The sequence below is a fragment of the Panthera tigris genome, chromosome C2, assembly GCF_018350195.1.
Source record: "Panthera tigris isolate Pti1 chromosome C2, P.tigris_Pti1_mat1.1, whole genome shotgun sequence".
NCBI classification, from domain to species: domain Eukaryota; kingdom Metazoa; phylum Chordata; class Mammalia; order Carnivora; family Felidae; genus Panthera; species Panthera tigris.
The window spans coordinates 72,045,700-72,061,637 of record NC_056668.1 but is presented as its reverse complement, the minus strand read 5'-3'; the positions used below and the strand labels follow the sequence as shown (position 1 = coordinate 72,061,637).

General features: G+C 35.8%; 1 protein-coding gene across 10 annotated transcripts in view; it reads left to right on the top strand.

Moving 5' to 3' along the window:
* DLG1 (discs large MAGUK scaffold protein 1) overlaps positions 1 to 15,938 on the top strand; it is a 272,975-nt gene that overhangs the window by 186,359 nt on the left and 70,678 nt on the right. For all 10 annotated transcript variants that reach the window (XM_042956289.1, XM_042956288.1, XM_042956292.1 and 7 more), the window contains one exon: positions 4,545 to 4,701. In XM_042956289.1, coding sequence (XP_042812223.1) covers positions 4,545 to 4,701 — 157 coding nt within the window. The remainder of the gene's footprint in view (positions 1 to 4,544; positions 4,702 to 15,938) is intronic.

The window sequence follows — 15,938 nt, the reverse complement described above, 5'->3', positions numbered from 1 at the left end:
ATGTTGGTAAGGATGCAGAGAAAGAGGATCTCTTTTGCATTGTTGGAGGGAATGCAAGCTGGTGCAGCCATTCTGGAAAACAGTATGGAGGTTCCTCAAAAAACTAAAAATAGAACAACTCTATGAGCCAGCAATTGCACTACTAGGCATTTATCCACGGGATACAGGTGTGCTGTTTCGAAGGGACACATGCACCTCCATGTTTACAGCAGCACTATCAACGATAGCCAAAGTGTGGAAAGAGCCCAAATGTCCATTGATGGATGAATGGATAAAGAAGATGTGGTGTGTGTGTGTGTGTGTGTGTGTGTGTGTGTGTGTGTGTATATACACACACACACATACATACACATACATACATACATACAATGGAGTATTACTCAGCAATCAAAAAGAATGAAATCTGGCCATTTACAACCAATGTGGGTGGAACTGGAGGGTATTATGCTAAGTGAAATTAGAGAAAGACAAAAATCATATGACTTCACTCATTTAAGGACCTTAAGAGACAAAACAGATGAACATAAGGGAAGGCAAACAAAATAATATAAACACAGGGAGGGGGACAAAACAGAAGAGACTCATAAATATGGAGAACAAACTGAGGGTTACTGGAGGGGTTGTGGGAGGGGTGATGGGCTAAATGGGCAAGGGGCACTAAGGAATCTACTCCTGAAATCATTGTGGCACTATATGCTAACTAATTTGGATGAAATTTAAAAAAAAAAAAAATTCCAAACCACAAAATCAGAACTGAATTCATGAGGGTTAGGTATGGAGGTTAAAAGACTCTTCCTATGCATACTTGCATTTACATTATCTATAACAAAGCAACAGACTCTCGAGAATCTTAATATTGAGGAGGATAAGTATCTTGAAAGATTATAAATGAAAATTATTTGGATTTGTTTTATTTTAATAAACAAAATATATAGGGTTTAATAAAAAGTAAAGAGGAAAATAGTTAATGGCTTGTCTAATCTTTAATCTCTGCATATTTGTCTTTTTTTCTGCATATTTTTCAAACTAAAAAATATATTAGCATCTTGATTGCTGTTCCCCATCGTTTTTCATTATATATCTTTTGTCTAGAATATTGTATTGGACTTTGTAGTATTACACAACAGGTCTACCTGTTTACTTTTCTTTGAAAATCTGGTGGTTGATGACTGCAGTAACTAAAATGTGTGTTTTATCACTCTTGATAATTACACTATTTTGTCCAGATAATGAGGTACAACAATCTTTGCACTCACATTAGAAGTTCTCCCCAATTTGACCCTAAGTAATCTTTCAGAGGTTATCTCACATTACCAATTTAAAAAAGGAAAAGAAAAAAACCCAACATACAGAAAATTGATGATTCTAAAGTTCTTTTTTTAACAGGTTCATTGAGATATGATCCACATATCATACATGTCACCCATTTAAAATGTACAACTCAGGGGCGCCTGGGTGGCGTAGTCGGTTAAGCGTCCGACTTCAGCCAGGTCACGATCTCACGGTCAGTGAGTTCGAGCCCCGCGTCGGGCTCTGGGCTGATGGCTCGGAGCCTGGAGCCTGTTTCCGATTCTGTGTCTCCCTCTCTCTCTGCCCCTCCCCCGTTCATGCTCTGTCTCTCTCTGTCCCAAAAATAAATAAAAAACGTTGAAAAAAAAAATGTACAACTCAGCAATGTTTAGTATATTACATTATTAATTTTTTTATGTGTGATTCAGTAGCATTAATTGCATTCACAGAGTTATGCAGTCATTGTCACTATTTCCAGAACCTTTTTATCACCTCAGATAAACTCTAACCATTAAGCAGTAATTCCATTTCCTTGTCCTCCCAGTCCATGGTAACCTATTGTCTAGTCTCCTTTCTGTGTGCCATGAAATTTGCTTATTCTAGATTGTTTGTATAAGTGTAATCTTACAATTCTTTTGTGTCTGACTTCTTTCATTTAGCTAATGTTTTTAAGATTCATCCATGTTGTAGCATATATCAGAACTTAATTCCTTATGGCCGAATAATATCCCATTATTTGTATATACCACATTTATTTATCCATTCATCTCTTGATGGACACTTGGGTGGTTCCCACCTTTTGGGTATTAAGAATAATGCTGTGACAAACATTGGCATGCAAGTATCTGCTCGCATCCTTACTTTCACTTCCTTTAGATATATACTGAGGAGTGGAATTGCTAAGTAATATGGTAAATGTATGTTTGTTTCTGTTTATGAGGAACCATTTGTTTTCTGTAGCAGCCACACCATTTTACATTCCCACCATCAATTTATGAGGGTTCCAGTTTCTCTACATCCTCACCAATACTTGTTTTTTCTGTTCTATTTCATAGCCATTGTAGTAAGTGGGACATATCTCGTGATTTTCATGCATTTCTCTAATAACTAATGATGCTGAACATCTTACAATATTTGAAAAATCTGAATTTATTTTCCTCTGAAATACTGTTGGATTTTAGCAGGGTATTTTTAATGTATTGTTTGCTAATGTAAAACTATAATTCATATATGGTTTGTTATTTTTTGCTTCATATATATATATATATTTTTTTTCAAGTTTTAATTTAAATTCCAGTTAACACACAGTGTAATATTAGTTTCAGGTGTAGAATTTAGTGATTCATCACTTACATACAACACCCAGTGCTCATCACAAGTGCCCTCTTTAATACCCATCAGTCATTTAACCCATCCCTCCACCCCCCACCCCATATATATGATTTAAAGCATAGCAGAAACCTTAAACTATGAGTCTGTCACCTAACAACGAAATAAAACATCACCAATATAGTGAAACCTATTTTGTGCCCTAATTCTCCCTTGCTTCTCCTACACTGCCTTACCAACTTAAATTCTTTTCCTGGATTTGGTTTTATTATTCCATTTTTTCTTTCACATATGTATATATTTGTTTAATATTTCCTAAACAATATATTGTTTGGTTTTACAATAATAATTTTGTTAACTCAAGTGAACTGGCAGAGCTGATTAATGATGAAATGAATGACTAGAAAATGCCTGTTTCAAGTTTTTAATGAATACTTAAGATTAATTCCACATTATATGGAAGGATCCCTAAAATTCATTCTTAAAGAATACTTACTCCTGTTAAGCCTTTTGTTACCAGTAGCTTTTTTGCAATGTTCTAGAAAAATCTGCTTACATTTTTAAAATACTTACCAAATGATACATTCTAATTCCAAATGATATTCTGCATTTCATCATGTCTAAAATAATCTCCTAGAATTTTCATGGTCTTACCAGAAGGTATAAATGGTATTCACACAACTATGTATATAACTGGCAGCAAATGTGAAACATTAGTAGTGGTAAGATGTATTCTGATTTCAAAGATTTTAAATGAAGGTGGAGGAAAAGGCTCATCTTAGAATGAATGAATAGCAGAGAAAGGTAGAGGGATATGACTTAAGAAGTAAAGGTATTTAATTATTTTATATAAAAAGTTTGGAGATCGACAGTTCTAGCATTTGTGTAGCAATCCTTAGGTGCATAGTATCTCTAGGGTTCTTCTGGTCTTACCTTCATGACTATAATATATCCAAACCAGTAATGTGATTTTATTGTTCATTTTTTGTATGGGTGTTATTTTGGTAGGGAAGGAAACAAATGTGCTTTCTAAGGGGACAAAATGTGCTTTGTTTTTGTTAGGGTCTGTCTTTCTTTGGGAAATGTCAATAAAATTTAGCTTTATTTATTTCTCAGAGGCCAGAATAGGGTCATAGCCTCAACTTAACAAAGAGGAATGGGATTGCTATGACTGGCTTAAGTTAGTCAGGATTCATTCTTTTAAGACTGTGAAAAGGGCCTGCCTTTTCTAAGACGAAGGCTTATCTGCCTTTTATAACATCTAGGAAGTAGGGGCAGTGACTGGTTCATAGGCAATAAAATGTGTGCAACGTCAACTTTTCTAAAGTGTATATTTCTTGAGTATATTTCTAAAGTGTTTATTTCTTGAGTAGGGCTCTTTAAGTCATTTATATTACCACATTGTTTTCTCTTTTTGTTTTAGTTTCATGTTTGTTTTTTAACAAAAATTATGGGTTTTTAACATGGGTTTTCAGCTTTTATATACAATTTGGATTTTTCCAGGGCACCTGGGTGGCTCAGTGGTTAAGCGTCTGACTTTGGCTCAGGTCATGATCTCGCAGCTTGTGGGTTTGAGCCCTATGTCGGGCTCTGTGCTGACAGCTCAGAGCCTGGAGTCTGCTTCAGATTCTGTGTCTCCCTCTCTCTCTGCCCCTCCCCTGTTCATACTCTGTCTCTGTCTCTCAAAAATAAATAAATGTAAAAAAAAAATTTAAAAAAAAACAATTTGGATTTTTCCTTTCACTTTCTAACCTTAATTTCTAGTCTTAGAATCTCTACCCCATTGTTTTGAAAACACTTTTAACTTTCATCTAGCTTTCTTTATAGTTTGATAATATAAGATTTATCAATAGGGAAATCTCACTGATAGAATGTCAAGTTCTATATAAAATTTCTAAGGTGTTCAATATTTTTCTAATTTTTAGGGAACCTAGAAAAGTTGTTCTTCATCGTGGCTCAACAGGCCTTGGTTTCAACATTGTAGGAGGTGAAGATGGAGAAGGCATATTTATTTCCTTTATCTTGGCTGGAGGACCTGCTGATCTTAGTGGAGAGCTCAGAAAAGGAGATCGTATTATATCGGTAGGAGATGTTAATCAAAATAATATTTTTATTATTTTAACTATGACCTATTAATTATTAAAAGTTTTGTTTTTCATATCCTAAAGTTGTGGGAGATATTTCAGTTATTTTCTTACATTTTACAACTTAATTGTAAGATTGCAGGGATGTCAGAGAACATGTTGTGTACAATAGATTTTCTTTCGTTATTTGACTTACCTATAAGGGATCAGTCTGTATAAATATGCTTGAAGAAAGTATGTATTCTCTATTTATTGACTGCAATGTTATCTGTATGTTTATTAACTTTGTTGCTTATGTTGTGCAGATCTTTATACTTTAATCTGTTGTCTACTTGATCTATTATTAAAAGAAATGTTTTAAGCTGTCTGAATGCGATGGTGGGTTCAGCAATTAAGTTAGTTTGTCCTTGCAGTGATTTTTATTTTTATATCTCCGAAACCATGTTATTAGATGCATCTAAATTTAGAATCATTATTCCTTCCTGGTGGTTATTATTCAATTCATAATAATTTTTTTGTTATTATGTAATAATCCTCTTTATTTATAATAATAGTTTTTACCTGGGGTGCCTGGGTGGCTCAGTCAAACATTCATTCAACTTCGCTCAGGTCACGATCTCACAGTTCATGAGTTCAAGCCCCACATCAAGCTCTGTGCTGATAGCTCAGAGCCTGTAGCCTGCTTCAGATTCTGTGTCTCTCTCTGCCTCTCTGCAACTAGCGTGTGTGTGCATGCTCTCTCTCTCCAAAATAAACATTAAAAGATTTGGGACGCCTGGGTGGCTCAATCGATTAAGCCTCTGACTTCAGCTCAGGTCATGATCTCGCGGTTCGTGGGTTCAAGCCCTGTATTGGGCTCTGTGCTGACAGCTCAGAGCCTGGAGCCTGCTTCAGATTCTGTGCCTTCCTCTCTCTGCCCCTCCCCTGTGCGCGCGTGCTCGCTTGCTCTCTCTCTCTCTCTCTCTCAAAAATAGAGACTAAAAATTTTTTTTTTAAAAAGATAATAGTGTTTAACCTAGAAGCTACATTGTCTGATATTAATGTGGCTCTTTTTTGCTTGATATTTGCCTCCTCTTTTCTCCACTTTTTACTTTCAGTTTTTGTGTGTATGTGGTTATTACCTATAGAATTTTAGGCTAAAACTGATCAAATTCAACTCTTCTCCCTAATGACATATTGACTTTGGGAACCTTAAACCTTTGTGCTGTTTCTAGTATTTGACTTCTGTTTTATTTATTTATTTATTTATTTTTTTAATATTTATTTTTGAGAGAGAGAGACAGAACATGAGCGGGGGAAGAGCAGGATCCAGGCTCTGAGCTGTCAACACAGAGCCCAACGCATGGCTCAAACTCATGAACCGTGAGATTATGACCTGAGCTGAAATCAGATGCTTAGCCAATTAAGCCACCCAGGTGCCCCTGTTTTATTTTTATATACCCCAAACTTAGTCATTTTGATTTTTGTGTTTTAACAATCCATATGTTCTATAATTTTTGTTGCTGTTGTTCATCATCTCTTGTGTTTATCTTGCTTCTTCTGTATTTTTCAGTGGACCTCTAACAGCATTGGGATTGAATTTGTTGTGTAGGACTGTTTGGTTCATTGCAGAAAATTTAGCTTTTCTAGCCCCCATCCTTTACATGCTAATAAAATTTCCTGGTCATTTAAAAAAAATTTTTTTTAATGTTTTTATTTATTTTTGAGACAGAGAGAGACAGAGCATGAGCAGTGGAGAGGCAGAGAGAGAGGGAGACACAGAATCTGAAGCAGGCTCCAGGCTCTGAGCTGTCAGCACAGAGTCTGACACGGGGCTCAAACTCACGGACTATGAGATCATGACCTGAGCTGAAGTCGGACGCTTAACTGACTGAGCCACCCAGGCGCTCTCCTGGTCATTTTTAAAAGCTAAAATATTTTTCAAATACCCAAATGTACCTTATTGGGAGTCTTTAGATTGTTCATTCAACAATAATTTCTTAATGATAAATAATCATAGAGTTTGTCTGAAAATATCTTTACTTCATCCTCACTTGTGTATATAATTCAGTCTAATGTACTAGAGTGACAGCTGTTGTCTCTCAATACTTTGAAGATACTGTTGTATGCTATCAAGCTTCTTTTTTTGTATTTAACAAAAAAGATCTGCACTATGTCTTATTTATTTGTAAGTGATTTGGTTTTTCTTTTTTCACTTATTTAAAAAAAAAATTTTTTTTAACATGTATTTATTATTGAGAGACAGAGAGAGAGCATGAGCATGAGAGGGGCAGAGAAAGGAGGAAACACAGAATCTGAAGCAGGCTCCAGGCTCTGAGCTGTCAGCACAGAGCCCGATGCAGGGCTCAAACCCACAAGCCATGAAATCATGACCTAAGCCAAAGTCGGACACTTAACCGACTGAGCCGCCCAGGCGCCCCTCACTTATTGTTTTTTTTTAAAGTCTCTTACTTTTTGGTGTACTACAGTTTAATTAAAATATGATTATGTCTAGCTTATTATTTTTTCTGTTTAAGATTTGTTGAGCTTCCTGGATCAGAGAAGTTCCATCTTTAATCAATTCTGGAATCTTAGCCAGTATTTTTTCAAATTTTGCCTTTCCTACATCATATAGATTCTCTCCTTCTTCAGTTCCTATAAGAGGAGGATATCATCCTGTACTGCATGTCTTTTAATCCCAGTGTCATATTTATTAACTCTGTCTTCTTGTACTTAATTTCAGTCAGATCTGTTTTCTAGTTCATAAATTTTCTTCATCTATGTCTAATCTGCTCTTTAAGCCAAAACTAATTTTTTAATGTTTATTTATTTTTGAGAGAGAGTGAGATACAAAGAGAGAGACAGAGCGTGAGTGGAGGAGAGGCAGAGAGATGGAGACACACAATCTGAAGTAGGCTCCAGGCTTTGAGCTGTCAGCACAGAGCCCAACGCGGGGCTCAAACCCACAAGCCATGAGATCATGACCTGAGCTGAAGTTGGACACTTAACCAACTAAGCCAGCCAAAACAACAGGGAACCCAACATGGGGCTCGATCTTATGGCTGTGGGATCTTGACCTGAGCCAGAATCAAGAGTTGAACACTTAACCAACTGAGCCCTCCAGGTGCCCTAAAAATTAATTCTACATGGATTATAAATCTAAATGTACAGCCCAAACCATAATCCTCCTAGAGAAAACTTATAGGAGGATATCTTTGCAACGGTACATAAAATACTAACCATAAAAAATGTGCATTAAGAGCCAAATTGGCAAGCCACAGAGAAGGAAAAACCATTCTTAGTACATATATCTGATAAAGGACTTGTATCCAGAATACATAAACATCTCTCACAAATTAATAGAAAGATGAGTAACCCAGTTTTAAAAATGAGCAAAAGAGTTAAACATATATTTCACAAGATATGTGAATGGCCTATAAACACATGAAAAGGTACTTAACGTTAGGCATCAGGCCAGTGCAACAACAAAAAAACCCCAAAACCCACAATGAATAAAGGCATTTGGAAGAATCTGGGTGGGAGTGATGTCAATTTTCTGTATCTGATTGTGACAGTATCTACTCAACATAGGCAGTTGTCAAAACTCTTTTAACTGTAAACTAAAAAGATTATTGAATATAAATTATGCCTAACTAAAATGAGATAGGGGTTATCCTTGAACAACATGGGGGTTAAACTGCACATGTCCACTTATATATAGATTTTTTTGATAAATACAGTATAGTATGGTAAATGTATTTTCCTTGTGATTTTCTTAATAACATTTTCTATAGTTTATTATAAAAATACAGTATATAATACGTATAGCATACAAATGGTAAGGCTTCTAGTCAACAATAGGCTATTAAGATTTTGGAGAGTCAAGAGTTATGTGTGGATTTTTAACTTTAGGAGTGGGAGTTGTAACATATCCCATATCCCACCCAGTTGAATGGCTAAAGATGAAAAAAAAAAAAAAAAAAGGACAAACATTGGTGAGGATATGGAGGACCGATAGCTCTCATTACTGGTGGGCATATTATACAACCACTACAAGATCACCCAGATTTTACCCAAGAAATCATGTCTACAGAAACACTTAAACAGAAATGTTCATAACGGCCTTATTGATAGTCATTCAGATCTGGAAATGACTCAAGTGTCCATCAATAGCAAAATAGCTAAATAAATTGGAGTGCATTTAAACAAAGTAACAAACTGACACCCACAACAACATATATAACACTAAAAACATCACATTGAGTAAAATAAAACATACCACAAAAACACAGACAGTATGAACCAGTTAAATGATAATCATGAGCAAACAATAATTTCTACTGATAGAAGTCAGAAAGTAGTTGTGATTGTACTGATTTTAAAGTGGCACAATGGAAATTTCTGAGTTGAATGATGGAAAGGGAGGGTATATATCTTGTTTGGAATTGTTTCATGGGTGTATACAGTTGTTGAAAATTCTTCCAACTGAAGTGTTCTAATTTGTATATTTTATTGCTTTTACTTTTTTTTTTAATTTTTTTTTTTTTAACGTTTATTTATTTTTGGGACAGAGAGAGACAGAGCATGAACGGGGGAGGGGCAGAGAGAGAGGGAGACACAGAATTGGAAGCAGGCTCCAGGCTCTGTGCCATCAGCCTAGAGCCTGACGCGGGGCTCGAACTCACGGACCGTGAGATCGTGACCTGAGCCGAAGTCGGATGCTTAACCAACTGAGCCACCCAGGCGCCCCAATTGCTTTTACTTTTATACTGGAACTTAAATTTTTTAAAATAAGTTATAGTATGATAAGGACAAATTGGTGGTAAAGAATGAATTTGTTAAAAATAAATATTGGACAAATTAGCTAGTTGTTTAGGGGAGTAAAATTAGCTTAGAGCCTCACTTCACACCTTGTGTCAAAATAAATTTTCAGTTGGCTTAGAGTTAGGTGTAAAAAATTCAAAGCAAAAATAGATGTTTTTGAATTGTCCATATGGAACAACTTTATATGGGTCACTGACACACTGCTAGAGTATGTTAGACTAGACTATGTTGGAGTATGTTAGACTGACCAACATAACCTGGTTGACCCAGAACTTTTCCAGTTCTAGCACTTAAAGCCCCATGTCTGGAAATCCCTTTAGTCTCAATTTTAAAACTGAAAATCCCAGACAGTCTAGGCAGGCCACTTGGTTACCCTAATGTGAGTGTAAGTTACATACAGCCTTTTGAGGCTGTATGCATCAGTAGCCTTAAAATTTTAATGCTTACTAAGCTTCTCTAGGCAAATACCCTGAGAGCAATAAGAAAAACCTCAGGAGCAAGAGAAAAAAACTAAAAACCCTGTTAGGAACAAACTAAATACCTCATTAGACAAAGTTTAGCTGTTTTCAATTTTCACCTTGAATCACAATCACCTTAAAGCCTTGTTAAAAAACATTTTTAGGGGCATGTGCTCTCTCTCACTCTGTCTCTCAAAAATAAACATTTAAAAAAACATATTAAAAAACAAAAACAAAACACTCTTAGACCCCATCCCCAAAGCTTCCAACTCAGTATGACTTGGGTAGCTTCTTTTTTTTTTTTTTTTAACAGATTTTTAAAATCTTTTTTTATCTTTTTTTTTTTTTAATGTTTATTATTTATTTATTTTTGAGAGAGTGAGAGCTGGAGAGGGTTAGAGAGAGAGGGAAACACAGAATCTGAAACAGGTTCCAGGCTCTGAGCTATCAGCACAGAGCCCGATACAGGCTTCAAACTCACAAACTGTGAGATCATGACTTGAGCCGAAGTCAGATGCCCAACCGACTGAGCCACCCAGGTGCCCCTGACTTGGGTAGATTCTAAAATTTTGTATTCCTAACAAGTTTCCATGAGATACTGATGTTGCTGCTCCTGGGACCAAACTTTGTGAATTACTGTTCTAAAGACCATCCCTCTTACTGATGTTGTTTTGTTTTTTTGTTTTTTATTTTATATTTCAAAGAGAGAAAGAGAGACAGAGCATGAGCAGGGGAGGGGCAGAGAGACAAAGGCAGAATTCTGAAGCTGGCTCCAGGCTCCGAGCTGTCAGTACAGAGCCTAACGCGGGGCTCAAACCCACAAGTAGTGTGAGATCATGACCTGTGCTGAAGTCAGATGCTCAACCTACTGAGCCACCCAGGCATCTCTTGATGTTCCTTTTCTTTTTTTTTTTTTGTTTTGTTTTGCTTAATTTATTTTCGAGAGAGACAGACAGTGCAAGCATGGGTGGGGAAGAGAGAGGGAGAGACAGAATCTGAAGCAGACTCCAGGCTCTGAACTATCAGCACAGATCCCAATGCAGGGCTCAAACTCACAAACCATGAGATCATGGCCTGAGCTAAAGTTGGATACTTAACCAACTGAGCCACCCAGGCACCCCTTGATGTTCTTAATGATAACCCACATCATTGAGAAAAATATAAATAAATTAGTTGGGAAGGCATGGAAATAAATCATAGGTTTTATAAAATATTCTTTTTGATATATTTAATTTTGTTGAAGAAAGAAGCTTTGAAATCAAGATTCATTACATATAGGAACACCTGGGTGGCTCAATCGGTTAAGCACCAACTTCGACTCAAGTTATGATCTCATGGTTCGTGGGTTCAAGCCCCGTGTCAAAGCTCTGTGCTGACAGCTGGAGCCTGGAGCCTGCTTCAGATTCTGTGTCTCCGTCTCTGCCCTCCCTTGCTCATGCTCCGTCTCTCTCTCTCTGTCTCTCTCTCTCTCTCAAAAATAAATAAACATTAAAAAATATTTTAAAAATTCATTACATATATAGAAGTGTGAGTTTTCACCATTTTTCAATATGGTATAAATGAGGTATTACTGTTATTTCCAATGATGACAAGTATGGTGAAGAATATAATTTATATTTGCTGAAAATCTAGACTCCTAGAATCTTAGAATCACAAGTGACCCAAAAGACTCCAACAAAAATTCCCTCTTCTATAAAGGCAGTGAGAAAAGTGGACACAATTGTCAGAATAAAGTTGTTCAGAACTCTGGAAATTAACCAAAGGCTTGCAGCAATTCAGGAAGTGTTTATTCAAAATAAAAGAAGCAGAGGACTGAACCTTCGTAAGAGTGAGCTTAGGGGGTTTTAACTTACCTAAGTCCCATCCCCTGTTCTCCAGCATCACAGTAACCTTGAAAAATAGTCCACATTTACAGTGAAAACCAGTGCGTCACAGCCACTAGAGAGCAGAATGGAGGTAGAACTTTCAGAGCCTCTTTCCCAGAGAATTGTCATAATTTGACCTGTTTGGTGGTTCTTTAAAACCCCATTTGCAAGGCTCTCTGTATTAACCTGATTCAAAAGCCTTTTTCTCTGGGCTAATTGTCAAAACAATTATAGGCACATTATGGCTGCCTGAGACATTGGATAATAGTTGAGGCAATCAGTAAGTTAATCAAAAGTTTAAAAGGAAAAAGTGGGGAATGAGCTCTCCATTAGGGCCTTTGAAAAACTATGACATATTCCTTGGAACCTAGGAAGACACATGTAGGTCCTGGACTGTGTACATACTCAGGAAAGGTCTAAACTCACACCTCTGGCCGACTGTGATGCTCTAGGCAGACAGGAAGTGATAGTTAAGTCAGAGTTATCAGTTGCCTAGCTGCGTGTTGAAAACATCACACAGCATACACACAGAGCCCTTCAGCAAAGAGGCCAGGCATTTAACGAAATCTCTTTCCAGTCATTAACTGACCACTAAGCTAACAAGGCAAAGACTTCATTGGCACACACATCACAAAATACAAACTTCATAGAATTCAGAAGTCACCAAAAATGACTATAATCAGCAACAATAACAAGCCCTGGGCAGAAAGACATATCTGATTTCCACAGTTGCACATTGTATTATTTTAGATGTCTAGTTTTCCACAAAAAACCATGAGACATGCAGAAAAACAAGAAAGTAAGGCCTGTACACAGGAAAAAAGCAGTCAATAGAAACTGCCCCTAAGGGAGCCCAACATTGGACTTACTAAACCAAGACTTCAAATCAGATATTTTAAATATGTTCAAAGAACTAAAGAATGAAAGGGAAAAATAAACGAACAATATCTCAACAAGAAGAGAATTCAATAAAGAGATTTCTATTAGAAAAAAGAACCGAGTCGCCTGGGTGGCTCAACTGGTTAAGCCTCCGACTTTGGCTCAAGTCATGATCTCACAGTTGCGTGAGTTGGAGCACCACATCAGGCTCTATGCTGACAAACTCAAAGCCTGGAGTCTGCTTTGGATTCTGTGTCTCTGTCTCTCTGCCCCTCCCCCACTCATGCTCTGTCTCTCTCAAAAATAAACATCAAAAAAACTTTAATAAATAGATAAAAGAAAAAAGAACCAAATAGAAATTCTGCAGGTAAAAAATACAGTAACTAAAATTCAAAAATACTCTAGACAAACTCAACAGATATGAGCTAGCAGAAGAAAAAAATAGCACACTTGAAGATATGTCTAGTGATATTATCCACACTGAAGAACAGAAAGAAAAAAGAATGAAGAAAAATTAACGGAGCCTCTGTGGGATATCATCAAATGTACAACATATACATAATGTATATTTATATGTAGTCACAGAATGACAAGAAAGATAGGAAGGGGCAGAAAGAATATTGAGTAAATAATGACTGAAAACCTTAAAATGTGGTGAGAAACATTGTACACATCTGAGAAGCTTAATGAACTACAAGTAGAATAAACTTGAAGAGATCCAAACCATGCACATATCATAAACTATCAAAAGACAAAGATTGAACCTTGAAATTAGAGAAAAATGATTCATTACATACAGGAGATCTTCAATAAGATTAGCATCTAATATGTTATCAAACACAGTGTAAGCCAGAAAGCAATAGGATGACCTATTCAAAGTTCTGAAAGGAAAATGGTATTAACCAAGGATTCTATATCCAGGAGCAAAATTGTCCTTCAGAAGCAAAGAACAAATCAAGACATTTCCAAGTAAGCAAAAGCTGAGGAAGTTCATCTCTAGTAGATCTGTTCTATAAGAAATACTAAAGGGAATCCTTCAGACTAAAATGAAAGGACACTGGAGAGTAACCTAAATCCATATGAAGAAATAAAGAGTGTTATTAAACGGAACTACATAGGTAAATACAAAACAGAAACATATAAGTGTATTTTTTTATTTGTAACTCTCTTTTTTTTACTATCTGATTTAAAAGACAGCTGAATAAAGCAATAACTTTAATCTGTGTTGATGGGTGCACACTTTATAAAGATGTAATTTATCACAAGGCAGGTAGAGACCACAGAGCTGTATAGGAGCAGAGCTTTTATATGCCATTGAAATTAAGTTGGTATTTAATCTAAAGTAGATCATTAGGTTAATTATAATCCAGAGAAACCACTAGGCTAATAACTGAAAATATATATAATAAACAAGGGAATTAAAATGGTACAATAGAAAGTATCTGTTTAACAAAAGAAGGTGGAAATGGAGGAATAGAGGAACAAAAAATATATCAGGCATGAAGAATACAGCAAAATAGACGACAAATCTTTTTCAACTACATTAAATGTAAATGAATTAAACACTCCAGTTAAAAGATATTGACAGGGTAGATTAAACAACGGGATCCAACTATATGCTGTCTGTAACAGACACACTTTAGATTCAAAGACAGTGGTTTATTTTTAACAAACATTAAAACTAAAAAGTTGGAAAAGATACACTATGCAAGCAGTAACCAAGAAACACTGAAGAGTGGCTATACTAATATCAGACAAAGAAAAGATAAAAATTGTTAGTGAAGACAAAGTTTATTTTATAATGTATGTAAGTGTTGATAAATTTCTAGAAAGACATAAACTATTGAAACTGACTCAAAAAGAAATAGAAAATCTGTATAGACCTGTAACAATTAAGAAGACTGAATTGATAATCAAAATGTTTCACAAAGGTAAAAGCCCAGGACCAGATGGTTTTCACTGGTATGGTCTACCAAACATTTAAAGAAGAATTAACACCAGTCATTCACAAACTTCCCAAAAAAGGAATAGGCATGAAGAGCACTTCCCAACTCATTCTATGAAGCCATGGATTGTTCTTTTATCAAACCAACAAAGACATCATAGGAAGAAAAAACAAGAAACCAATATTCCTTATGTATATAGATGAAAAAATCCTTAACAGAATTGCAAACTGGATCCAGCAGGATAAAACAAGATTATACACCAGCATAAAAAGGGAACTTTACACCATAATCAAGTGTAATTTATGGGATTAAGGAATGAATAGTTGGTTCAACATAAGAAAACCAATCAAACTAAGACACTATATTAATAAAGGACATAAATGATACAGTCATCTCAATAGTCACAGAAAACACTTTTCAAAAACCAACACCTTTACATCATAAAAACACTAAACAAATTAGGAATAGAACTTTCTCAACCTGCTAAAGGGTCTCTATGAAGAACCAATAGCTTACATCATACTAAATGCTAAAAAATGAAAGCTTTCCCTCTAAGATCACAAGACAAGTGTGTCCGCTTCTGCTCATTTTCAGTGCTGTACTGGACTTTCTAGACAGGGCAGTTACAAGGAAAAAAAAAAAAAAGAGGCATCCAGATTTAAAGGAAAACTATCTCTATTTACAGATGCCATGATCTCTTATATATAGACAGTCTTAGAAAATCCAGCCACAACAAAAAAGCTACTAGAACTAATAAACAAGTTCAGCAATTTTGCAGGAGAGCAAATCACCGTACAAGAGACAGCAATGTTTCTGTATACCAGCATTAAACAACCTGAAATGGAACTAAGAAAACAATTTCACACATGACAATATTTAAAAGAGTAAAATACTGAGGAATAAAATTAACAATGTAGATAAAATGTAGAATGTAGAATAATACAATAGAGTATTGTTCAGCCATAATAAGTAATGGAGCACTGATACATGCTACAAGGATGAACCATGAAAACATGCTAAGTGAAAGAAGCTGACACAATGGCTACATATCATAGTATCAGTATCCCATTTATTTAAAATGTAGAAAACAGACATATCCATGGAGTCAGAAAGTAGGTTAGTAGTTGCCAGGAGCTGAGGGAAGAGGAGAATGGCTTATAATGGGTAGTGGGTTTCTTTTTGAGGTAATGAAAATGTGTGGAATTAGATCATGGTGATAATTGCACATCCTTTTGAATGTTCTGAGAACCACTCAATTGTACATGTTGAAAGTGAATTTTATGT